At 42.4% G+C, this 27,961-nt stretch overlaps 1 protein-coding gene across 5 annotated transcripts in view; it reads left to right on the top strand.

The window, feature by feature from the left end:
- SLC9A9 (solute carrier family 9 member A9) overlaps positions 1–27,961 on the top strand; it is an 848,969-nt gene that overhangs the window by 646,129 nt on the left and 174,879 nt on the right. For all 5 annotated transcript variants that reach the window (XM_056564816.1, XM_056564814.1, XM_056564813.1 and 2 more), the window contains exon 13: positions 2,949–2,997. In XM_056564816.1, coding sequence (XP_056420791.1) covers positions 2,949–2,997 — 49 coding nt within the window. The remainder of the gene's footprint in view (positions 1–2,948; positions 2,998–27,961) is intronic.

Here is a 27,961-nt window from a genome sequence, read left to right as displayed (position 1 = left end):
TGTGGCAAAATGCAAATGCATATTTAAAGAGTACCTATCTTGTTAAATTTTATACTCCTCCCAGTTCACTGCCCCATCATGATAAACCACCCCCTGCCTTTATTTTAATTATTTCTTAGTTTTCTACCTTGATATTGCTCTGTATTTTCTGCTCAGTCTTAGCCAGATTCACAGACTGGGATGGGGCATTCCTCAGCAGGTGTGACATCATCTGAAGACATACAGGGGAGAACTTCCTCCCTCACTCTGCTACACACAGCCCAGAGCAGTTCAGTGTGGGAGATGAGCTATGATTGGATGAGACTGCACCCCCCCCCCCCTCAGCACCCATCCAGACTGCATTTCCTGATTTTGGACTTCTGCCAGGCTAACAGGAGTCCAAAGTCTGTGCAAGAGATAGGGGGAAATGTGCTCTGGACAAGTAAGGAGACTCCAAGTGGCAGCTTTTTTAAACACAAACAAAACATAGAAAACTTCATTTTTTTTAAACATGAAGGTTTTTTTTTTTTTTTTTTACATTAGAAAGAATTTCTATTTACCATAAGGAGTGCAATAGCAAAAATTTGTTTGAATGAGAGTGCCCATTTAAATTTAATGCCGCAACTGTGTGAATTTTTGAAACACTGTAACAATGCATCTCTGTAACCATTCTGAGTACATTCTTTTCTTATCCGGTGCCTTTATTAACAGTAATATCTCTGGAGCCTGTACCTACATTTATGAAAGATGGAGAAATCTGATAATTTGCTCTTTATCTTGTGCACTTAGATCCGATTTTTGTCTGATGTACTGTATGATCTGTATAAGCACTTTCTGAGGCTTTCTTCATATATACAAGACAGTTTTCTAATCTGTATTGCAATGTTAAAAATCATCACCACCCGGCAAACTTGTCGACATTTTGCAAGAGTAATGATTCTCTAATGCCGGTGTCATTAGAATGTCCTGTTATCAGCGGTTATTATGTCTCAAGACTAACATGAGCTCCTGAGAACATCGCTGTAAATACAAGCTTAACGCACTTCCACTCTCTACAGTTTTTAGAGTTATCACTTTAAATCAGTTATGTATTTTGAGATGGCTATTGGAGTCTTAGGCTAAGTTCACACTGTAATTATGCATTCTGTTAAAAGGTTCAGTTTGTTGATGAGAAAATTTACAACTACAATGGAATGCAACATGACACAAAATGGTGCAGGTTTTATGCCTTGCGTTTTGTAACACAGAAGTCAATGGCAACAGGATGGGTTCCCTGTTCTTAAAAGTAATTTTTTAGTAATCAGCACCTTTAAACATGATGCAAAGACAGGGTGGGAACAGGGCCTTATATATACCTTAGGCTCGGTTCTCATCTTATTTTTGTATCCTCTTGAAAACATTTTTTGCTACACAAATTTACCATTAAATCAGGATGACATTTTTATTTACATGTTCATTTTAACCTCATGACGTCATCACTGACCCATTTACCATCTGACCTGATAGTGTTTGTTGACCTTTTTTTATTTTAGCTTATAGACATCCAAAGGATAGGGGATAAGATGTCTGATTGCGGGGGGCCCGCTGCTGGGACCCCTTGCGATCTCACTGCAGCACCCGCATTCTATGCGGGGCTGCGTCTCCAGTTTCGGAAACCTCCGGGTTTCCGGGACTGGGGATGTGACATCACACCACCACCCCTCCATTCATGTCTATGGGAGGGGGCGTCTATGGATAGGGGATAAGATGTCTTAGGACCAGAGTACCCCTTTAAAGGCTCATCTGTTTTCAATCCATTACCCATAGACTTCAATGTTAAATTTATAATATCCGTTTCTATTCCGTTATTTTTGATGGGGAAAAAAATACTGCATTCAACGTCTTTCTGCCGTCAAAAATAACTGATTAGGAACCAAACGGGTGCAAATGGCTTGCAAAGGACTGTGAAAAAATCCCATTGACATCAATGCCGTTTGCAAGCGGTTTGAACAGGTCAAGAACGGATTTAATAGCGGGCATGAGATTACAGGTACAGTTGGTAATCTGAACGAGCCCTAACATCCATTTGCCTGATAAAGAACCCAGTCCGGGTTGGAAACACGTTAGTTTTTATGGATATTATAATGTAATAAACAGCAACAGGATGCAAAAACAGGATGTGAACAGGGCCTTATATATACCTTAGACTAGGTTCTCATCACATTTTTGCATCCTTTTGAAATAATGTTTTGCTTGGCAAATTTTCCATTAGAACATGATAAAAAAAGGACACAGGTATGATTCAGGCCCATTTTTCTATCTTGTTTAAAAACAGGATCCAGGCATTCTGTTTTGAAAGGTACTTTCTAATAGTTAGTTTCTCATCTAGTAAGCGCCGAGTCCCAAAAACCTACATCCATGAGTGTGCGGATTGTATCATCTCATGCCTCATTGTATTGTCATTTTATACTGGTAATATATTTTAACATGTGGGTATTAAGTTGAGCGAACTGACAGTACATTGGCTCGTAACGAACCTGGCGGCTCGGCTGTTGATGACTTTAGTCTGCATAAATTAGATCAGATTTCCAAGTGCTCTGGTGGCCTGGAAAAAGGTGGACACAGTCCTAGGAGACCTAAGACTGTCATCCCAGACTTTGTAGGTAGCATTATGGTTTTGGTTAAGTACTATATACAATATCAGAACAATATGTTATACATTTAACACATGTATACTGCTTCATTTTTATTTACTTGTCCATTTTAACCTTCACTGACCTGGCAGAGGTTTGTTGTCCATTTTATTTTTCTTCTTCTATGTAAAGTTTTTTTTTTTTTATCCTTTTAAAGCATTGCATGTGTGGAAGTATTAGAGTCTTTTATTTACATCGCTGTAGCAAGTATAAGATCATGAAAAGGAAAGAGAAAAAAAACATAATTTATTTATTGAACAGCTGTTTCATGTGATTTATTTGTCTGTCTTCTTACAGAGTTGGTGTTGATCCAGACCAGGACTTAAAGGATCTACCTGCTAATCAGGTGAGCCTCTATGGTGTTAATTCTCTCTACATAGTAAGACATAGACTTAAAACATAGCTTTTCTCTACATAGTAAGACATATACTGTACTTGCATACTTCTAGGCTTGTATGTTTAAAGGGGTACTCTACCCCTAGACATCTTATCCCCTATCCAAAGGATCCGCCGCTGGGGACCCCCGCAATATAGCATGCAGCACTTACCGTATCTGCTTCTGGAAGCTCTGGAGGTCTGGCTTCCGACCACAGGGATGGAAGATCGTGACGTCAGGACTCTGCCCACGTGTGATGTCAGGCCCCGCCCCCTCAATGCAAGTCTATGGGAGGGGGCCTGACAGCCATCACGCCCCCTCCCATAGACTTGCATCGATTGGGCGTGGCCTGATGTCTCACGGGGCGGAGTTGTGACCTCACGATCTTCCGTCCCCGTGGTCGGGAGCCAGAACCTCCAGAGCTTCCGGAAGCAGATACTGTGGGTGCTGCATGCTATATTGCGGGGGTCCCCAGTGGTGGGACCCCCGCGATCAGACATCTTATCCCCTATCCTTTGCATAGGGGATAAGATGTCTATGGGTGGAGTACCCCCTTTAAATGGGGAATGCTTGATTTAATTCCTAACAATGAACCAGCTATATAACAACGCTTACTTTTTCACATCATCACTGAATCCTATTACAATGAAGGAAGAACAATGATATATGCTTTAGGGAAATCAAATTATATTCATGACTGAAAAATGACACATTTCCATTGTAGACAACCCTCTGTAAAAATACAGTTAATAAGAGCATGTTATGGTAATAGAACAAGATCCTCTTATTGACATCTCCATCTATTAACCAGACCTAGGAATCACTTAGGGCTGTGTTTACACATTGTGGCTTATTGGCGGTGATTTTAGTCATTTGTGGTAAAACATATGAAAAACCTATGCAGTAATTCGTTGTGGTACTGCTAATTAGCTGCAACATGCGAACACAGCCTTAGCCTGTGATTTTTAAAGACTATGGACACATTTATATTGCATCTTTTAATGGTTAAGTTTCAGGCTGCTGTCTCCATTCCATCATTCTCTTTCAGATCACCTGCTATGCAATTTGCAACTTGCTCCTAGTTTCAAACTTTCCTCATGCTGGTGTGTTTCTCCAAGTAATACAGATGTAACCAGGCTTATCTTAATCCCTGGCATGTTGGGATATCCTATTCCAAGTTCAGGAGTGTAGTACAATATCATCTAAGTATAACATTGGTCCTGATTTAAAGTGCAAAATGTAGGGAAAATTACAGTACTTGTAGGGAATTAAAGCCCACAAAGAAAACTCCACTCATTCACACCACGTTTTTGCAATACAGTTCCCGTATAAGGTTTTTGATGAAAAACTGATTCCTCAAAACCGAACTAAACTGTATCAAAATGTGTGTACAAATGTTAACCCGTATACAGTTAAAAACTGTATACAGTTTAAAAAATGATGTCCGGTTGCATCCTTTTTTTCTGAAAAAAAGTGTATGTTTTAAACTTTTCACTCCATTATGAATAAAGTTTCACTTGTTTGATTGAAATTCCAAGAAAAAAACTGTGCAAAGTCAAAAACCGTATGGTAAAAACCGGATGGAACCGTACGCACATACAGTTCTGTACGGTTCCCATTTACTCCCATGTAAAAAAAAAAAAAATGTGTATGGTTTAAGGCTAAGTTTCCACTTGTTTTTTTTTTTTTTTCTGGCAGTTTTTGGAATACTGCCACTGCAGTTTTTGAGCCAAAGTCAGAAGTGGATCCATAAGGGAGGAGAAGTGAAAGTCCTTCCTTTATATGTCTTATTCCTTTTGAATATACTTCTGGCTTTGGCTCAAAAACTGCAGTGGCAGTATTCCAAAAACTGCCAGAAAAAAAACCAAGTGGAAACTTAGCCGAATACAGTTTGTCACCCGGACTAAAAACTGTGGTAGACTACGGTTTTGGGTACAGGAAAAAAACTGACAAAACCTTACAGGATGCAAAACGTACACAACCTGATGCATCTTTTGGCATACGGTTTTCAATGGAGAGTCAAAATGCATACGGTTTTCAATACGGTTCCATACGGTTTTCACATAGAAAACGTATAAGGGAACTGTACTGCAAAAACGTGGTTTGAATGCACCCTTAGTAAATCAGGGCCAATAACTTGATTTCTGGAATATTAGCATATCCCAATGAAACACATTACTGTGTCAGTTTAACACACTGAAAATAGCCAATGCTATCTGTACTTCATATTGGATGGTGTTTTTCATGCTGCGGTCTTTATTAGCTGTCATGTTTTAGCTTAGCTTCATTCCTGTGCTGCTAACTGCCCTCTATATTCCATAAGAGATCTGCTATCCCTGGCATCGACATTCTTACATGATACTGAGAAGAGTGTGATCTCTGTTATAGATCTCTGTGATCTATTCCTCCAAAAATGTGGCAGTGCCTTCTCTTTTCTCTTTTTGGGCAGCTTATGTGTGATGTTTTATCATGTAGAATCTGCTGTGGGGTCTCCTGTTTAACAACACAGTCTATGCCAGTCCTCAAGTAGCCCCAACAGGTCATGTTTTCAGGATTTTCTTAGTCTTTCACAGGTGATATAATTATGGTCAGTAGATCAGGCATCACCACAGTTATCCTCTTAAGGACCCAGCCCATTTTCACCTTAAAGGGGTACTCCGGTGGAAAACTTTTTTTTTAATGAACTGGTGCCAGAAAGTTAAACAGATTTGTAAATTACTTCTATTACAAAATCTTAATCCTTTCACTACCTTTTAGCAGTGTATGCTACAGTAGAAAATCTTAATTTTTTAAATTTCTTTTTTGTTTTGTCCACAGTGCTCTCTGCTGACACCTGATGCCCATATCAGGAACTGTCAAGAGCAGGAGAAAATCCCCATAGCAAACATATGCTACTCTGGACAGTTCCTGACACGGACAGAGGCGTCAGCAGAGAGCACTGCTAAAAAAGTACTGAAAGGATTAAGATTTTTTACTAGAAGTAATTTACAAATCTGTTTAACTTTCTGGAACCAGTTAATTAAAAAAAAAAAAAGTTTTCCACCGGAGTACCCCTTTAAGGACCCGAGCATTATTTGCACATCTGACCACTGTCACTTTAAGCATTAATAACTATAGGATGCTATTACTTTTCATTCTTTTTCCAATATAGTTTTTTCGTGACATATTCTACTTTATGTTAGTGGTACATTTTTGTCGATACTTGCTGAAAAATTCCAAAATTTGAAGAAAAATGTGAAAATGTTGCATTTTTTTTTACTTTGAAACTCTGCTTATAAGGAAAATGGACATCCCAAATAAATTATATATTGATTCACATATACAATATGTCTACTTTCTGTTTGCATCGTGTTTTTACTTTTGGAAGACATCAGAGAACTTCAAAGTTCAGCAGTAATTTTCCAAGTTTTCACAACATTTTCAAAATCAGAATTTTTCAGGGACCAGTTCAATTTTGATGTGGATTTGAAGGGCCTTTATATAAGAAATACCCCATAAATGACCCCATTATAAAAACTGCACCCTTCAAAGTATTCAAAATATCATTCAGAAAGTGTGTTAACCCTTTAGGTTAGGGATAAAAGGAGAGAAATCACCCTCAAATTCCTAACCCAATTTCTCTTTAGTAAGGAAATACCTCATGTGTGGATGTAAAGTGCTCTGTGGGTGCACTAGAGGACTCAGAAGGGAAGGAGCGACAATGGAATTTTGGAGAGTGAGTTTTTCTGAAATGGTTTTTGGGAGGCATGTCACATTTAGGAAGCCCCTATGGTGCCAAAAAAGCAAAAAAAAAAAAAAAAACACATGGCATACTATTTTGGAAACTACATCCCCTTATGGAACGTAACAAGGGGTACAGTGAGCCTTTACACTCCACAGGTGTTTGACAACTTTTCATTAACCCCTTAAGGACCCAGGACGTCCTGTGACGTCCTGGCACCCTGGGCTTTAAGGACCCAGGACGTCCTGTGACATCCTGGCGTTTTCCGGTCCCTGCCGCGCGCCGGGCAGAGATCGGAAGCGGATGCCTGCTGAAATGCTTCAGCAGGCATCCAGGGCAAACTTCGAGGGGGGCCATGTAGGCCCCCCATGTCGGCGATCGTCGCAAATCGCGAGGGAAATCGCCCCTGCGATCTGCGGTGATACCAGGCTGATTGGGTCTGTGGGACCCGACCGCCCGGTAATTTTGCATGATCCCGGTTGTCACAGACAGCCCGGACTATGCTGAAGTATAGGAGCGAGGTGGCAAGCCTTCTACCTCCTCCTATCCCCTGCGATTCTTCGGTTAGCTAACCGACCAATCGCAGTGTGGGGGGGGTTTACTTCCTCCCGCCCTGCCCCTGGAAGTCCGGAGAGAACGGGATGAAGACCGGAGGACGCGGCGGGGGATGGGGGAGTGCTAGGGCCTGGCCCCGATACTTACCTCATCCCTGAAGACCCGGATCCCGGCGGCGGAGACGGCGGCGGTGGCGACAGGTGAGTTGATTTTCGGCGGCGTCACGGGACCTTTGCAGCAGTCCAGACCACCGTAAAGCGATCTGGACTGCTCCATCTGGTCCCCTTACACTACAACTCCCAGCATGCCCAGACAGCCCTTGGCGTCTGGGCATGCTGGGAGTTGCAGTTTTGCAACATCTGGAGGTCCACAGTTTGGAGACCACTGTGCCCTTCCAGATGTTGCAAAACTACACATCCTCAGCATGCCCTTACTGTCCAGGCATGCTGGGAGTTGTAGTTCTGTAACAACTGGCCCTTCAGATGTTGCAGAACTATAACTCTCAGCATGCCTGGACAGTTTTGGCATACTGGGAGTTGTAGTTTTGCAACATCTGGAAGGACACAGATTGGGAACCACTGTATTAGTGGTCTGCAAACTGTAGTCCTCCAGATGTTGCAAAACTACAACTCCAAGCATGCTGGGAGTTTTAGTTCGGCAACATCTGGCTCTAAAGATGTTGCCGAACTACTACTTCCAGCATGCCTGAGAATGTTTGGGAGTTGTGGTTTTGCAACAACTGGAGGCACACTGGTTGGGAAACATTGTCTGTTTCCTAACTCAGTGTTTCCCAACCCGTATGCCTCCAGCTGTTGCAAAACTATAACTACCAGCATGCACTGATAGACTGTGCATGCTGGGAGTTGTAGTTTTGCAACAGCTGGAGGTCCCCCCCCCCCCCCCTGTGAATGTACAGGGTACATTCACATGGGCAGGGGACTTACAATGAGTATCAGGCTGCAAGTTTGCGATGCAGCAAATTTTGCGCGGAGGCTCAAACTCGCAGCGGGAAACTCGCTGTAATCCCCCGCCCGTGTGACTGTACCCTAAAAACACTACACTACACTAACACAAAATAAAATAAGTAAAAACCACTACATATACACATACCCCTACACAGCCCCCCTCCCCAATAAAAATGAAAAACGTCTGGTACGTCACTGTTGCAAAACAACAACTCCCAGTATTGCCGGACAGCCGATGACTGTCCAAGCATGCTGGGAGTTTTGCAACAGCTGGAGGCACCCTGTTTGGGAATCACTGGCGTTGAATACCCCTATGTCCGCCCCTATTGCAAATCCCTAATTCAGGCCTCAAATGCCTAATGGCGCTCTCTCACTTCAGAGCCCTGTCGTATTTCAAGGAAACAGTTTAGGGCCACATAGGGGGTATCGCCATACTCGGGAGAAATTGCCTAACAAATTTTGGGGGGCTTTTTCTCCTTTCACCCCTTATGAAAATGTGAAGTTGGGGTCTACACCAGCATGTTAGTGTAAAAAAATTATTTTTTTACACTAACATGCTGGTGTTGTCCTATAATTTTCATTTTGACAAGAGATTAAAGGGAAAAAAGCCCCCCAAAATTTGCAATGAAATTTCTCCCGACTACGGAGATACCCCGTATGTGGGCGCAAAGTCCTCCGGGGGGCGCACAACAAGGCCCAGAAGGGAGAGTGCACCATGTACATTTGAGGTGATTTGCACAGGGGTGGCTGATTGTTACAGCGGTTTGGACAAACGCAAAAAAAAACAAAACCCTACATGTGACCCCATTTCAGAAACTACACCCCTCACGGAATGTAATGAGGGGTGCAGTGAGTATTTACCCCCCCCCCCCACTGGTGTCTGACAGATCTTTGGAACAGTGGGCTGTGCAAATTAAAAATTTTGTACAGCCCACTTTTCCAAAGATCTGACAGACACCAGTGGGGGTAAATGCTCACTGTACCCCTTGTTACGTTCCTCAAGGGGTCTAGTTTCCAAAATAGTATGCCATGTGGGGGTTATTTTGCTGTCCTGGCACCATAGGGGCTTCCTAAATGCGACATGCCCCCAGAGCAAAATTTGCTCTCAAAAAGCCAAATATGACTCCTTCTCTTCTGAGCATTGTAGTTCGCCCGTAGTGCACTTCAGGTCACCTTATGGGGTACCTCCATACTCAGAAAAGATAGGGTTACAAATTTTGGGGGGTATTTTCTGCTATTAACCCTTGCAAAAATGTGAAATTTGGGGGGAAACACACATTTTAGTGATTTTTTTTTTTATATATGCAAAAGTCGTGAAACACCTGTGGGGTATTAAGGCTCACATAATTCCTTTTTACGTTCCTCAAGGGGTCTAGTTTCCAAAATGGTATGCCATGTGTTTTTTTTTTTTGCTGTTCTGGCACCATAGGGGCTTCCTAAATGCAACATGCCCCCCAAAAACCATTTCAGAAAAACATACTCTCCAAAATCCCCTTGTCGCTCCTTTGCTTCTGAGCCCTCTACTGCGCTCGCCGAACAATTTACATAGACATATGAGGTATGTGCTTACTCAAGAGAAATTGGGCTACAAATATAAGTATAAAATTTCTCCTTTTACCCCTTGTAAAAATTCAAAAATTGGGTCTACAAGAACATGCGAGTGTAAAAAATTAAGATTGTGAATTTTCTCCTTCACTTTGCTGCTATTCCTGTGAAACACCAAAAGGGTTAAAACACTGACTGAATGTCATTTTGAATACTTTGGGGGTGCAGTTTTTATAATGGGGTCATTTGTGGGGTATTTCTAAGATGAAGACCCTTCAAATCCACTTCAAACCTGAACTGGTCCCTGAAAAATAGTGAGTTTGAAAATTTTGTGAAAAATTGGAAAATTGCTGCTGAACTTTGAAGCCCTCTGGTGTCTTCCAAAAGTAAAAACATGTCAATTTTATGATGCAAACATAAAGTAGACATATTGTATATGTGATTTTCCTTACAAGCAGAGAGCTTCAAAGTTAGAAAAATGCTAAATTTTCAAATTTTTCATCAAATTTGGGGATTTTTCACCAAGAAAGGATGCAAGTAATGCCGAAAATTTACCACCAAAATAAAGTAGAATATGTCCCGAAAAACCAATCTCGGAATCAGAATGATAACTAAAAGAATTCCAGAGTTATTAATGTTTAAAGTGACAGTGGTCAGATGTGCAAAAATTGGCCGGGTCCTAAGGTGTAAAATGGCTGGGTCCTTAACCCCTTAAGGACCGGAGGTTTTTCCGTTTTTGCATTTTCGTTTTTTGCTCCTTGCCTTTAAAAAATCATAACTCTTTCAAATTTACACCTAAAAATCCATATGATGGCTTATTTTTTGCGCCACCAATTCTACTTTGTAATGACGTCAGTCATTTTGCCCAAAAATCTATGGTGAAGCGGGAAAAAAAATCATTGTGCGACAAAATTGAAAAAAAAATGCTGTTTTGTAACTTTTGGGGGCTTCCGTTTCTACGTAGTACATTTTTCGGTAAAAATGACACCTGATATGTATTCTGTAGGTCCATACGATTAAAATGATCCCCTACTTATATAGGTTTGATTTTGTCGGACTTCTGGAAAAAATCATAACTACATGCAGGAAAATTAATACGTTTAAAATTGTCATCTTCTGACCCCTATAACTTTTTTATTTTTCCGTGTATGGGGCGGTATGAGGGCTCATTTTTTGCGCCGTGATCTGAAGTTTTTAACGGTACCATTTTTGCATTGATAGGACTTATTGATCACTTTTTATTCATTTTTAAATGATATAAAAAGTGACCAAAAATGCACTATTTTGGACTTTGGAATTTTTTTGCGCGCACGCCATTGACCGAGCGGTTTAATTAATGATATATTTTTATAATTCGGACATTTCCGCACGCGGTGATACCACATATGTTTATTTTTATTTTTATTTACACTGTGTTTTTTTTTTTATTGGAAAAGGGGGGTGATTCAAACTTTTAATAGGGGAGGAGTTAAATGATCTTTATTCACTTTTTTTTTGCACTTTTTTTTTGCAGTGTTATAGGTCCCATAGGGACCTATAACACTGCACACACTGATCTTCTATGTTGATCACTGGTTTCTCATAAGAAACCAGTGATCAACGATTCTGCCGCATGACTGCTCATGCCTGGATCTCAGGCACTGAGCAGTCATTCGGCGATCGGACAGCGAGGAGGCAGGTAGGGGCCCTCCCGCTGTCCTGTCAGCTGTTCGGGATGCCGCGATTTCACCGCGGCTATCCCGAACAGCCCACTGAGCTAGCCGGGATGCTTTCGGTTTCACTTTAGACGCGGCGTTCAACTTTGAACGCCGCGTCTAAAGGGTTAATAGCGCGCGGCACAGCGATCAATGCCGCGCGCTATTAGCCACGGGTCCCGGCCGTTGTTAGAGGCCGGGCCCGACCCGCTATGACGCGGGGCCACGCCGTGGCCCCGCGTTATAGATCGGGAGTGGACACATGACGTTCCAGTACGTCATGTGTCCTTAAGGGGTTAAGGGGTTAAAGGGGTACTCTGGTGGAAAACTTTTTTTTTTTTTAAATCAACTGGTGCCAGAAAGTTAAACAGATTTGTAAATTACTTTCATTAAAAAATCTTAAGCCTTCCAGTACTTATTAGCTGCTGAATACTACAGAAGAAATTCTTTTCATTTTGGAACACAGTGCTCTCTGCTGACATCATGACCACAGTGCTCTCTACTGACATATCTGTCCATTTTAGGAACTGTCAAGAGCAGCATATGTTTGCTATGGGGATTTTCTCCTACTCTGGACAGTTCTTAAAATGGACAGAGACGTCAGCAGAGAGCACTGTGCTCGTGATGTTAGCAGAGAGCTCTGCTTTCCAAAAAGAAAAGAATTTCCTCTGTAGTATTCAGCAGCTAATATGTACTGGGAGGATTAAGATTTTTTATAGAAGCAATTTACAAATTTGTTTAACTTTCTGGCACCAGTTGATCTTTAAAGTTGAATGTGTAAATGAAACATTTTTTTTTACACTAAAATGCAGTTTTTTCCCCAAAATTTTACATTTTTACAAGGGGTAATAGGAGAAATTGTCCCCCAAAATGTGTGACCCCATCTCTTCTGATTATGGAAATACCCCATGTGTGGATGTCAAGTGCACCGCGGGCGCACTACAATGCTCAAAAGAGAAGGAGTTACATTTGGCTTTTGGAAAGCAAATTTTGCTAAAATGGTTTCTGGGGGGGCATGTCGCATTTAGGAAGCCCCTAAGGTGCCAGAACAAAAAAACAAAAAAAAACACATGGCATACTACATGAAAACTACACCCCTCAAGGCACATAACAAGGGGTATAGTCAGCCTTAACACCCCACAGGTGTTTGACAAATTTCCTCTAAATTTGGACGTGAAAATGAAAAATTTGGTTTTTTTTTCACTAAAATGCTGGTATTACCCCAATTTTTTCATTTTCACATTGGGTAATAGGAGAAAAAGGACCCCAAAATTTGTAACACCATTTCTTCTGAGTAAGGAAATACCCCATATGTGGATGTAAAGTGCTCTGCAGGCGAACTACAATGCTTAGAAGAGAAGGAGCGCCATTGAGCTTTTGGAGAGAGAATTTGGTTGGAATAGAAGTTGAGGGCCATGTGCGTTTACAAAGCCCCTGTGGTGCCAGAACAGTAGACCTCCCCACATGTGACCCCATTTTGGAAACTACACCCTTCACATAATTTAATAAGGGGTAATGTGAGCATTTACATCCCACTGGCGTTTGACAGATCTTTGGAACAGTGGGCTGTGCTAATGAAAAATTTAATTTTTCATTTTCACGGACCACTGTTCCAAAAATCTTTCAGATACCAGTGGGGTGTAAATGCTCACTGTGGAAAATTTGCCACAGCTCAAACTTGCAGCAGGAAACTCACTGTAAACCCCCGCCTGTGTAAATGTACCCTGTAAGGGTGGGGGTGGGCAAACCTCCAGCTGTTCCTAAAATACAACTCCCAGCATGCCCTTTGGCTTAGTTATGCAACAGCTGGATGCACACTGCTTGCAAAACACAGTTTGTTACTTACCTCAGTGTTTCACAACCAGTGTGCCTACAGCTGTTGCAAAACTTCAACTCCCAGTATGTACGGTCTGTCAATGCATGCTGGTAGTTGTAGTTTTCAACAGCTGAAGGCACACTGGTTGTGAATCACTGAGTTAGGTAACAAACTCTGTGTTTCGCAACCAGTGTGCCTTCAGCTGTTGCAAAACTGCAACTCTCAGCATGCATTGACAGTCATAGGGCATGCTGGGAGCTGTAGATATGCAACAGCTGGAGGCGCACTACTACATCGCCCAGCATACCCTTTGGCTGTTTGTGCATGCTGGTTGTTGCAGTTATGCAACAACTGGAGGCACACATTTTCATAGAAAAATAGTGCCTCCAGCTGTTGCATAACTACAAGCCCCAGCATGCACAATCAGCCAAAGGGCATGCTGGGAGTTGTAGTTTTGCCACCAGCTGTTGCAAAACTACAACTCTCAGCATGTCCTTTGACTATGCATGCTGGGAGTTGTTGCTTAGCAACAGCAGGAGGCAAACAACTCACCTCCTGCTGTATCCTGCTGCCTCCACTGAGGACACTGCTGCCGCCGCCGACTCTGGTGACCCTCCACGTCGATGCCAGGGACCTCTGCCTGCCCCGATGGACAGGTAAGGAACTCAGTGATTGATCGGTCATCCGGTGCTGCCTCACTCCTGCTGGTAAAGGGTGATAGGTGGCATTTCGGACACCACCTATCACCCTTTTCTTCTGGGTCACCGAATAACCGGAGACCCAATTGACCCGAAATCGCCGCTGATCGCCGGTCTGAATTGACATGGTGGAGGGGGGGGGTCTCTGGAGTCCCCCAGGGGTGTGCACGGGGTGCCTGCTGAATGATTTCAGCAGGCATCCCGGGACTAGAATTCCCACGGGCGTACAGGTACGCCCCAGGTCCCTAAGTATCAGGGCGTACATGTATGCCCTGGGTCCTAAAGTGGTTATATCTCCTGTGAAAGACTATGGAAATCCAGAAAACATGACCTGTTGGAGGTACTTAATAAGGCTAGGTTCACACTATGATTTGTAACTACGGTTCCCGTATACGGTTGGGAGTAGGGGCTTAATCACGGCGCCCGCACTCAGCCGTATAGGGGAACCGTATTTAATGCATGTCTATGTGCCGACCGGAGTGAACCGCAGCCTCCGGTCGGCTGCTTTTTCGGCCGTATGCGGTTTCCCGACCGCAGGCAAAAACGTGGTCGACCTCGTTTTTGCCTATGGTCGGGAAATCGCATACGGCCGAAAAAGCAGCCGACCGGAGGCTGCGGTTCACTCCGGTCGGCTCATAGACATGCATTAAATACGGTTCCCCTATACGGCTGAGTGCGGGTGCCACGATTAAGCCCCACCCCCCTCCTCCCAGCCGTATACGGGAACCGTAGTTACAAATCGTAGTGTGAACCTAGCCTAACCGTGCTTAAGAAACACTGGTCTATGCAATCGTTCCCCCAAATACCATAGGTTCCCTCCTCTCTCTTTCTATCCTTTCCTCTCTCTCTCTCTCTCTCTCTCTCTCTCTCTCTCATTTTTGCAGCTTTTTCTGTTGAATACAACATTTTCTCTTTCCCATCCGAACACTGTTGGAATCTATAAAACTTAAAAGAAGGGAGGGGGAGAGAAAATTATTTTAGCCCTGATTTGACATGTGATGTAAATCCAAAAGCAGTAGCGCAGCCATCTTTGTAAATATATACTCAGTCAGGGAAGAGCTGAGAAATGAGGTGTTTCTAGTGTGGCACTTAAAGAGGTACTCCAGTGGTGGAGGGGGGGGGGATATATATATATATATATATATATATATATATATATATATATATATATATATATATTTTTTTTTTTTTTTTTTATCAACTGGCCCCAGAAAGTTAAACAGATTTGTAAAATACTTCTATTTCAAAATCTTAATCCTTCCCCTTCCAGTACTGATCAGTTGCTATATGTTCAGAACTTCTTTTCTTTTTGAATTTCCTTTCTGTCTGACCATAGTGCTCTCTGCTGACACCTCTGTCCATGTCAGGAACTGTCCAGAGTAGTAGCAAATCAACAGAGCAAACCTATCCTGCTCTGGACAGTTGCTGGACAGAGAGCACTGTGGTCAGACAGAAAGGAAATTCCTGTGGAGCATACAGCAGCTGATAAGTACTGGAAGGATTAAGATTTTTAAAGTAATTTTTAAGTAATTTACAAATTTGTTTACCGTATATACTCGAGTATAAGCCGACCCGAGTATAAGCCGAGACCCCTAATTTCAACCCAAAATCCCAGGAAAAGTTATTGACTCGAGTATAAGCCTAGGGTGGGAAATACCTCATCCCCCCATGTAATCATCCAGACCCGTCATTAACATCCTCATCATCATCCCCTTGTCATCATCCCACACATCCCCCCTTCATCATCCCCTTATCATCCCACACATCCCCCCTTCATCATCCCCTTATCATCCCACACATCCCCCCTTCATCATCCCCTTGTCATCATCCCACACATCCCCCCTTCATCATCCCCTTATCATCCCACACATCCCCCCCTTCATCATCCCCTTATCATCCCGCACATCCCCCCTTCATCATCCCCTTATCATCCCACACATCCCCCCTTCATCATCCCCTTGTAATCATCCCACACATCCCCCCTTCATCATCCCCTTATCATCCCACACATCCCCCCTTCATCATCCCCTTGTCATCATCCCACACATCCCCCCTTCATCATCCCCTTATCATCCCGCACATCCCCCCTTCATCATCCCCTTGTCATCATCCCCACCCCCTTCATCATCCCCTTGTAATCATCCCACACCCCCCCCTTCATCATCCCCACCCCCCTTCATCATCCCCACACCCCCCCCTTCATCATCCTCTTCTCATCATTCGCCCTCAGTGGTCTTCAACCTGCGGACCTCCAGAGGTTTCAAAACTACAACTCCCAGCAAGCCCGGGCAGCCATCGGCTGTCCGGGCTTGCTGGGAGTTGTAGTTTTGAAACCTCCGGAGGTCCGCAGGTTGAAGACCACTGCGGCCTTCAACATCATCCAGCCCCCTCTCACCCCCCTTTAGTTCTGAGTACTCACCTCCGCTCGGCGCTGGTCCGGTCCTGCAGGGCTGTCCGGTGAGGAGGTGGTCCGGTGGGATAGTGGTTCCGGGCTGCTATCTTCACCGGGGGCGCCTCTTCTCCGCGCTTCCGGCCCGGAATAGAGGCGTTGCCTTGACAATGACGCAGAAGTACGTTGGCAATGAACGCACCTCTGCGTCGTTGTCACGGCAACGTGACTATTCTGAGGCCGGGCCCGAAGCGCTTAGAAGAGGCCTCCCCGGTGAAGATAGCACCCCGGAACCACTATCCCACCGGACCACCTCCTCTCCGGACAGTCCTGCAGCACCGGACCAGCGCCGAGCGGAGGTGAGTATTCAGAACTAAAGGGGGTGAGAGGGGGCTGGATGATGTTGAAGGCCGCAGTGGTCTTCAACCTGCGGGCCTCCGGAGGTTTCAAAACTACAACTCCCAGCAAGCCCGGACAGCCGATGGCTGCCCGGGCTTGCTGGGAGATGTAGTTTTGAAACCTCTGGAGGTCCGCAGGTTGAAGACCACTGCGGGTGGGGGAGTTCACTCGAGTATAAGCCGAGGGGGGTGTTTTCAGCACGAAAAATCGTGCTGAAAAACTCGGCTTATACTCGAGTATATACGGTAACTTTCTTGCACCAGTTGATTTAAAAAAAATAATAATAATAATAATGTTTTCCAGTGAAGTACCGTACCCCTTTAATTTTGCATTTAGGAAGCAAATGAACAATGCAAAAAAATCCATGGCATGTATTACTAACTTTTACCTGTACTTCGTGGCACTAAAAGCAGATTTGCTCTGTGGGACAGAAAATCTGAAAAAAAAGTTTAGTTTGGACATTTCTAGGGCTAGGTGATCTTTTATAAAGCAAAATCATCAGTTTGTCATGAAAATGATGAAAGCTTCTATCCCCAGCTGTGGGGAACAGAGTATCTAAGGCAAGAGTTCTTTTATAAACTTTTCTCCGACATCTATTATTTTATTAGTTGCTACAGAACATTGAATTGTTTGGGAGACTATAAAGAGGACAGTGCTACATTCTTGTTCTGTCCTCTATCACCCTAGTGCATTAACGAGGCTTATTAGCTATAGCACCTTTTCAGTACGCTGTATTTAAAGCCATTGTTGCTTTTTCTAATGAATGCTGGAAATTCTTTGATGTCTCTCTAGCTGTGGAAATCGCAACCATATCATTGTGTTTAGAAAGCTGAAGTAGCTGTTTGGAATTCACCTTTCTCACTGTGGAGAAAATGCTCAGGAACAAAGTGCTTTACATTTCATGAATACACAAAATATATTGGGGATATACAAGTAAATGCTTCTCCTATACTGATATAGCTACAAAAATTTTATTTAAAGGTAAAGTGCAAAGTCAAAGAGGAAGTTTAAAGTTTTAAAGGGGTACTCCACTGGAAAAAAAAAATGTAATCAACTGGTGCCAGAAAGTTAAACAGATTTGTAAATTACTTCTATTTTAAAATCATAATCCTTCCAATACTTATTAGCTGCTATATGCTCCACAGGGACTTCTTTTCTTTTTGTATTTCTTTTCTGTCTGACCACAGTGCTCTCTGCTGACACCTCTGTCCATTTTAAGAACTGTCCAGAGCAGGATAGGTTTGCTATGGGATTATGAAAAACCTAATAAAAATAATGTTAAACTGGATTTGCAGAGAGCATTGTGGTCTGACAGAAAGGAAATTCAAAAAGAAAAGAACTTCCTGTGCAGCATATAGCAGCTGATGAATACTGGAAGGATTAAGATAGAAGTAATTTAAAAATCTGCTTAACTTTCTGGCACCAGTTGATTTAAAATAATAATAATAATAATGTTTTCCAGCGGAGTACCCCTTAAAAGCTTTTTTTTCCCCGCCAAATAATGTAAAGAGAAAAAAAATCTATCTATCTATCTATCTATCTATCTATATATAAAGATATATACACACACACATTGAAGCATAGTGTAGAATAATGTAGAGGTTAGCGTGCTTACCTGTATTGGCTGATGTGGCATCCTTGAGTTTTCAGCCATACTGTTTAAAATTTCCCCACTGAAGTGGTTTCCCACTGCTGCCACAGTTTGCCATAAATCCTCTGGCTTTGCAGTGATAAGATTCTACCCCCTCTCTCTGCAAAGCCAGAGGAATTATGGTAAGCATAGGCAGCAGTTGAAAATCTTATTAACTACACTTCCCCCATTGAGCCTGATGTCTGGTCACATGACCCAGATACAGTAATGAAGCACATCAATGCAGCTATGCTGGAATAAAACAGATGGCACTGTAGGAATAGTGAAGGTAAGAGTTCATAATATAGGCCCAAAAAAATAAACATATAAATAAAAAACCTGAAATTCTTCTTTGAAGTTTTTGTTTCATTTGGTGTTTCTTTTTCCTTTTACAAAACTTAGTTAAGGGGACTTGTCAAAGCCCAGTGGATAGGGGTTTAAACAAAAAAAAATTATAGCAGAGATGCATATTTGACAACACCACCTCACAGCAAAGGGTTAAAGATCCATAATTAAATAGGCTGAATGAAATGCATTAAATCATATATGGCCAATGCTAATGTACTTTAAATTGACTTTTTATTACCTCTTTAATGTGGTGTGAGATTCATGTGACTCCGTCATGTGTTTCCTGGCACACAAATGTCATTATTTTGTCTTTACCAATAATTTTTTTCTTATTTTGTAATATTTACCCTGAGAGGTTCCATGAATTAGTAAGACAATTTAATACATTAAGAAAAACTGTTCTAACAGGTTACCACTTATTTGAGGAACTTAAAGTGGTACTCCAGAGGAAAACAATTTTTCAAATCAACTGGTGCTAGAAAGTTAAACAGATTTGTAAATAACTTTTTTTTAACTAATAATCCTTCCAGTACTTATCAGCTGCTGTACGTTCCACAGGAAGTTTTGTGGTTCTTTCCAGTCTAACCACAGTCTGGCCACCTCTGTCCTTGTCAGAAACTGTCTAGAGCTAAATCAAAAGATGCACTAAATCAAAAGATACTATACTGTATGCACTAAATCAAAAGATACTATACTGTATACCAGGGGTGGCCAGATAGCAATCTTTTACGAGCCTCTGTATTTACTTGCTGCCTTTCAGGACCATTGTGGAAGCATAGATCCATGTCCCACAGCAACTATTTTTTGTGTAAAACCTTATCTCTCATTATATACACCTCGACATTAATATGGATCTAAGCTTAGGGGCTAGACTGAAATAGACTATAATATACCTTATGTACCATCTGACCAGACTCTTACCAAACAACTTTGTGAAGGGCAGAAGTACTATTAGCATTTAGGGCTTTATTACTGTTTGGGGCATGTCATGATCACACCTTATCGGTCCAGCCAAGATTCTAGAGAGAGTGTGATGGTGCAAGGGTTAAAGCTACCAGACCTCTGGGTATCCACTACTGGTCCCAGCAAGTCACCAAATTAACCCTTTGATAAACGTGTTTCACCAGAGCTTCCTTCAGAAAGGTGAGCTCCTATATTTAGAGATCAAAGACAAGAGCTGATTAATTAAACATTTAATCTGAAAAAAGGTATCACAGTGCTATGTATAAAATACAGAAATGACATAGAGGTACACACATATATAAAAGAGTTCAGCAAGACATGTTCAGAAAACAAAAATAAAGTCCTTACAGCATAATGGTTGTATAGCCGTCCTTGTGGGTGAGTCTCCAGCTGTTTCCTAGGATGTTATCCAGCTTTTTGCTGCATGCTTGTAACAAAGGTTTGTGACCAGCATCTAAGTTTTATAGCTGCTTTTCTGGAGGGAAAACTCCATTCCCCTCTCCCCTCTGATCCCACCAGGTGGGGGCATCTCTCTTCCAGGTCTCAGTTTGATGGGAACCAGAGACATCTCATATCCTGCTGCTAAGAAGGCTCTTGACTTCAAAGGAAGTATACCACAAACCGCCCCCCCCCCCATAAAATTGCAATACACAAAAAAAAAACAGATACACAGTCTGAGTGAACCCTCACCTGACACTCTGTCCAACCAATGTAGAGAGTTGTGATCAGTTATAACAGTAAAATCCCTGCCATACAACTATGGCTGTAAAGCCTGTGGCAACAAGTTGGATAACATCCTAGGAAGCAGCTGGAGACTCGCCCACAAGGACTGCTAACTACTGTGAGGGGACACAAAGTGGGCTATCTATTATGAAGGGGCAGAAAGGGAACTAACTACTATGTCAGGTAAACAAAGGGAGCAAGGGTTATTATCTTTTCCAGAACTATTGTTGGAAAATAAAGGTGGGGAGGGTGCTGGAAATCTGATGTTTGTTCAGGAGGCTCTGTGGAGAAAAGAAGTAGATGGAGAAAGTTGCCATAGCCAGAGGTGTAACTTGTAGCTCATGGGCCCCAATGTAAATTCTGCAACAGGGCCCCATGTGCCAATTATATTACTGGTCTGTTATGGGGAAGATGTGTTTTGGGAAGCTAATAAGAAGAAGAAGCTAATAACTATTGGAAGGATTAAGATTTTTTAATAGAAGTAATTTACAAATCTGTTTAACTTTCTGGAGCCAGTTGATATATATAAAAAAAAGGTTTTGCCTGGAATACCCCTTTAATGATGGGCTGCAACAACTCCAGAACATCAGCAGCAGAATGGAGAAAATGTGTCATCAAGGTAAGTAAACACAGGCAGCAGGGCAAAGTGGCACACTGGACCAAATGAGGTGAGTATAAGCTAGTTTATTTTATGCACAGAGCAGGCTGTAGCATGGTTTTAAAATAAATCAAAATACCCCTTTTAGAAATACTTTCTTTCACATTTTGACTATTTATATTATTAACACCACACAGCAATTCCTTGTATAAGGATCTTTTTGAACATTTAGCTTATCTTTAGTATTTATAGCATGTTTGCCACATACTATTATTTATATGACTATATACTAAACAAGTTATAAAACATTGAAAGCATCCACATTGTGTTTGAGCTAGAATGTGCTTTTTTTTGTTTTACTGTAAAGTGACTTGAGTCAAGACAGGGCAACTAAAAATCAGTATATAAAACATATTAAGCTAGAAAGATACCCGTATTTTTCGCCCTATAAGACGCACCGGCAGATAAGACGCACCCAATGTTAAAGGTGCAAAATCTAGAAAAAAAAGATTCTGAACCCAACAGTGACCTTCAACCTAGGGACTTCCAGATGTTACAAAACTACAACTTCCAGCATGCCCGGACAGCCGTTGGCTGTCCGGGCAAGCTGGGAGTTGTAGTTGTGCAACATCTGGAGGTCCGCAGGTTGAAGACCACTGGTAGGAGGTAATACTCACGTGTCCCTGCCGCTCCGGACCCGTCATCGCTGCCCTGGATGTCACTCCATCGCTGTCGCCGCGTCCCCGTGGTATCCCCGACACTCCGGACGTCTTCTTCTCCGGGATCCACGCTCTCCATCGCCATCATCACGTCGCTACGCACACCGCTCCTATTGGATGACGCGATGACGTCGAAGGAGAGCGCCGGCCATGCAGGGGATCCCGGCACGGAGCAGACACCGAGGAGGCAGGTAAGGCCCCTCCCGGTGTCCTGTAAGCTGTTCGGGACGCCGCGATTTCACCACGGCGGTCCCGAACAGCCCGACTGAGCAGCCGGGTTAGTGTCACTTTCGCTTCAGACGCGGCGGTCAGCTTTGATCGCTGTGTCTGAAGGGTTAATACAGGGCATCACCACGATCGGTGATGTCTAGTATTAGCCGTCGGTCCGAGTTTTGGGGAAGAAAAAGTGCGTCTTATACGACGAAAAATGAGGTAATAATAGCCAACAGTGAGACTGGTTTACAAAAGAAAACTACTAATCTAATCTACCTGACTTTATGAAGAAGTGATTTGGGATTTGGAAGGGGAGCTTTCAATGAATGTACTACATTGTGACATTTTAATGCATTGGACACTGTACCTTACAGTAACGTACTATATCAGTTCACAAACTTTGTAGCTAGATACAGATTTTCTTCTAGTGTTTTGTTTAACTTGTTTTTGCTGTGATTTTGCACAAATTTAGACCCCAAAAGATCACAAAATCTGCACAAGTAAATGCATTATATCTAAATGTCTTAGTCTGCACCGTGGTAAATATGGTTATACTGTTTGTAAATAACAGAAGCTGTTAGTAATTTTCTGCATTTCCTCTTGGCACCAAAGCGCATACTGTCTTAGATTTCGCAAGGAACAAAGTGGAAGAATTAACAGCACAACAATAGATTATCTCAGTTGTAAAAACATCATTATCAAAACTGCAGGAAACCATTCACCTAGACATAATATGGGCGTATCATTTGCGTCTATATTATGACCACAAGTCCCAGCCTAACTGTTGTGTCTAATCAAGTTAAGTCCTTGGAAAAAGTGAGGGAACTCGTCCAAGATTTCCACTCAAGAACTGGTCCTGTAGGCCTCCTGCTAATAGGAACAGTGTTCCTGCTGTGGAAAAAGTGTAGGAACTCCGTTCCCATGCGTTCCTGCAGGACTTGAGCCCTGTGTCTAATGACCTGAAATGACAACATTGTTGTGATCTATTATGTAGTTATTTTGTGTGTGATTCTGGCCAAAGTTGCCAGAGCACTGGGCATTCTGGGGCAATTTCTCTTATCCCTATGATCTCCTATTAATACAAGGGGAAAAGCTGGGTTTAAAGGGGTACTCGCCTCACCCCCTACCATAGACTTGCATTGAGGAAGCATGGTGTGACGCCTCGAGGGGCGTGGCCGTGACGTCACGACCCCCGCAGCACAAATTGCTCTGAACACTGGTGCAGTGGAGTACCCCTTTAAAATGTGATTTCTTTTATTCTGTCTCATGACCACCACCAGGTCCAGGCTTTATCCTACAGTCCTACTTCTTCTTCCTCCTTTATCACTCTAGTTCCTGGTCTGGACCATAGGTTTCACATGCATTCCCTGGCAGGGTGGCTCTGGCTGGCCCCTACCCACACTGGGACCACTCTTGGTAGGCAGACTGGTACCGTCTAACAGCAGTAATCCAGCTTCCAAATCTTGGAATAAATGGTGAAAACTTACAGAGTACTTAGACTCCACTCCTGAATTTGGTCCGAAGTCAAACTGGTTGGGTAGTACAGCTGGATATTATAATGAAACTGGAAAATATAAACAGCTCACCCTCATAGTGTTCGGTCTCTGCTGCTCATCCAGTCTGGGTGCACAGGAAACATGGCCGCTCCACGAGGCAAATAATACAGGAAGAGATCACATGAAAAACTCCAGCACTTCCAGAGTGGATAAAAAAGTATAGAATTTATTCAATCTCCGTGGAGGTAAAAAACCTTTTTACCTTCACGGAGATTGAATAAATTCTATACTTTTTTATCCACTCTGGAAGTGCTGGAGTTTTTCACTATGGATTTTTTCAAGTGATCTCTTCCTGGATATTATAATGCCCAGTGTTAGTGCCATGCTCATAAAGAAATTGAGTACACAGAGGGGACACTGTCCTTCACATCAATATTAACAGAGCTCTTCTTATAAAGATCTATTATTAGTGGAAAAAAAACAAATTACATTACATTTACCACTATTCTCTAGAAGGATGGAGTCTACGTTTTGCTATGGGGCCTCATGATTTCTGTATATATATATATATATATATATATATATATATATTATATAAATAAAAAATAAAACAGAAGCTAAAGGCATACATACTTACATATACAAGCATATACTTGCATATGTCTAATACATACATTTGTTTGAAGATGTCTAGCAGAGTTTAAAGGGGTACTCCACCCCTAGACATTTTATCCCCTATCCTCCATTTTACACTATTCGCATTCGCTTTGGCATTAAAGGGGTATCCAAAGGATAGGGGATAAGATGTCTGATCGCGGGGGTCCTGTTGCTGGGGACCCCCGCGATCTCTCCTGCAGCACCCCGTGTTGTTTGCTGCACGGAGCGAACTTCGCCCCATGCCTGATGACGGGTGATACAGGGGTCTAGGTATCATGATGTCATGACCCCGCCCCTTGTGACTTCATGTCCGTCCCCTCAATACAAGTCTATGGGAGTGGGCATGATGGCCACCACGCCCCTTCCCATAGCCTTGTATTGAGGGTACGGGGCGTGATGTCACGATACTCCGGCCCCTGTATCACCCATCATCAGGCACGGAGCGAAGTTTGCTCCATACAGCAGATGACACAGGGTGCTGCAGGAGAGATCGTGGGGGTTCCCAGCGGCAGGATTCCAGCGATCAGACATCTTATCCCCTATCCTTTGAATACCCCTTTAATGCCAAAGCATAGTGTGAACCTAGCCTTGGTTATACTGCGAATAGTATAAAATGGAGGATTAAGGATGTAAATATTTAGCTATATGAGGCTCCATGCAACAGCTATATATAGATCTAATAGTAATCCTTCCTCACACTCAGTGCCCCCCCCCCCCCCCCCAATATACACACAAGGATCCATACAATATAACATCCATGGTCACCAGTGACTTTTTGGCTTACATCACAATGGCTGGAGGAACCTGGTAGTCGATTATTCTCCTCTCCATTTGAATCTATTGATTTGAATTTGGGGGGAATGTATTTGCCTTATGTCAGAGAAGGAAACTCGGTGACCACCAAGTCTTTAAAACAGGAGGATCTGATAATCTTGAATATTTAATATAAAAGGAAAATCTAAAGCTCACGAGGGAATCACAACTCTCTGACACAGATAAATGGGAGCAGACACTTTATTACTTATGTCTACATTGGTTAAGGGTTGAGGAAAGACAGATTTATAAAGGTAACAGTTTGGGAGATCATTATAAAACCTGTCAGAATTATAAGAGCTCAAGCCAACAAAATGCACTGCCAAAATAAAGCATCAGGTACAGTCCGCGAAGACCTTCAGTCTGGAATGAATTAGCTCCGTATATTTAGCATTTATACTGTACAATGGTCCCTCAACATACACTGGTAATCCGTTCCAAATGGACCATCGTTTGTTGAAACCATCGTATGTTGAGGGATCTGTGCAATGTAAAGTATAGGACAGTGGTCCTCAACCTGCAGACCTCCAGATGTTGCAAAACTACAACACCCGGCATGCCCGGACAGCCAACGGCTGTCCGGGCATGCCGGGAGTTGTAGTTTTGAAACATCTGGAGGTTCGCAGGTTGAGGACCACTGGTATTGGAGGTTATACTCATGTGTCCCCGCCACTCAAAGGCCTCTGCTTCTCCGGCATCCTCGATCTTCTTCGCTGTCATCGCGTTGCTACGCACGCTGCTCCTATTGGATGACGGGACGGCGTGCGCAGTGACGTGATGACGATGATGGAGAGCGCCGACGATGCAGGAATCCCGCAGAGGACGCGCCGGAGCCCCGAGGACAGGTAAGTGATCGTCAGCGGACCACACGGGGCACCGTAAACGGCTATCTGGTGGCCACTGAAGCAGTCTGCGCTGCCGGATAGCCATTTATGCGATGGCCCCGACATACAAAAGCATCATATGTTGATGCTGCCTTCAACATGCGATGGCCTCTAAGAGGCCATCGTATGTTGAAATGCTCGTATGTCGGGGCCATCGTAGGTCGGGGGGTCACTGTATGTTGTGTTCAGTCCAATATGTTTTCAGTATAAACACACGGCTACATGGAGTCCTGGTGATCATGATCGGCTCTTAGGGGTGTACACGTGCCATCAGCTTCCTGCAAATCCATGGCTAAATAGTGTTGAGCGGCATAGGCCATATTCGAATTTGCGATATTTCGCGAATATATGGACGAATATTCGTCATATATTTGCTAAATTTGCATATTCGCAATATTCGCGTTTTATTTTCGCATATGCGAAAACTTTGCGTCTGCGAAAATTTACATATACAAAATTAGCATAAGTGAAAATTAGCATATGCAAATTTTCGCATATGCGAAAATTTGCACGCCAGTCTCACGCAGTAGTATTAGAGCCTTCTTTACACCACACAAGCTGGAAGCAGAGAGGGATGATCACTGTGATGTGTACTGTGAAAAAAAAAATAAAATGAATATTCGTAATTACGAATATATAGTGCTATATTCGCGAATATGCGATATTCACGAATAAAATTCGCAATGCGAATATTCGCGACCAACACTATGGCTAAAGCATTTTATTACATGCATTTTATTCTGGCATTTTTTGCGGTGATTTGATGTTTTAATATCTGTGTTGTTTGATGTCTTATTTTTTAGTTGTTTTTTTCACATGACAAAGCGTGTGATTCAAAAACCTTATGATGTGATCATTTCTCTTTAAATCACATAATTCTTAGTGTGAAAATACCACAACACACATTTAACAATTTTTCTTCTTCTTCTTCTTATTATTATTTTTTTTTTTTTTAAAGGAAAAAATAGAGGTCTGTGGTTCATGAAAGCTGAGCTGTGATTGGTTGCTATAGGCAAATCAAACCGTTTTTGTCTTAGTGAGGTTTGATAAATTTTAGTCATTGGGGGAGATTTATCAAAACCTGTGCAGAGTAATAGATGACCAGTTGCCCATAGCAACCAATCGGTCTGTCACTGTCCTGCTCATCTGAATGTGCCTATAGCTTTCCTTAGCTTTTCATGTAAATAATTGATCATAAGGTTCATCTATGGAAAACATTTGCAGTCAATATTATTGGCACCCTTAATTGTTTAGACTAGGTTTACAAATATCTGGCTCGGTGAATCCAGCCTACAATTGGCCACCAATAATAGCACAATTGATGGCAGAGTGCACCTGTTGGCATCAGTTGGCATCAGTTGTTTATGATCAGGCTCCCATTATATCTGCAGGCAGGTCTGGGGACGCTGTGAGACGTCTAGTTTCTTCCACTACAATGGATCTTTGCAAGGTTTATTTTCAGCTTTCTTCAAAGATTGGGACTGAAATGAGGACATATTGGTGACCAGTTTAAAACAGTCAATTTTATCCTTATTAGCTATTTGTATGTACATTTGTACTTTGGGTCTCTCTCCTGCTGTAGGACCCATTTTGTTTAACCCAAAACTAATTTTCTTACACTTGAAAGCACATTTCACTCTAGAATGCTGTAATAATTCTCTGATTTTATAGTTACTTAAAGGGGTACTCCGGTGAAAACCTTTTTTCTTTTAAATCAACTGGTGGCAGAAAGTTAAACATATTTGTAAATTACTTCTATTAAAAAAACTTAATCCTTCCAGTACTTATTAGCTTCTGAATGCTACAGAGGAAATTCCTTTCTTTTTGGAACACTGATGACATCACGAACACAGTGCTCTCTGCTGACATCTCTATCCATTTTAGCAACCATGCATAGCAGATGTATGCTAAGGGCAGCATGGTGGCTCAGTGGTTAGCACTGCTGCTTTGCAGTGCTGGGGACTTGGGTTCAAATCTTACTAAGGACAACAATAAATAAAGTGTTATTATTATTATAATAACGTCAGCAGAGAGAACTGTGGTCGTGATGTCATCAGAGAGCATTCTAAAAAGAAAATAATTTCCTCTGTAGTATTCAGCAGCTAATA

The sequence above is a fragment of the Hyla sarda genome, chromosome 3 (genome assembly GCF_029499605.1).
Source record: "Hyla sarda isolate aHylSar1 chromosome 3, aHylSar1.hap1, whole genome shotgun sequence".
Classification (NCBI taxonomy): domain Eukaryota; kingdom Metazoa; phylum Chordata; class Amphibia; order Anura; family Hylidae; genus Hyla; species Hyla sarda.
This window is presented reverse-complemented; position numbering and strand designations above follow the sequence as displayed.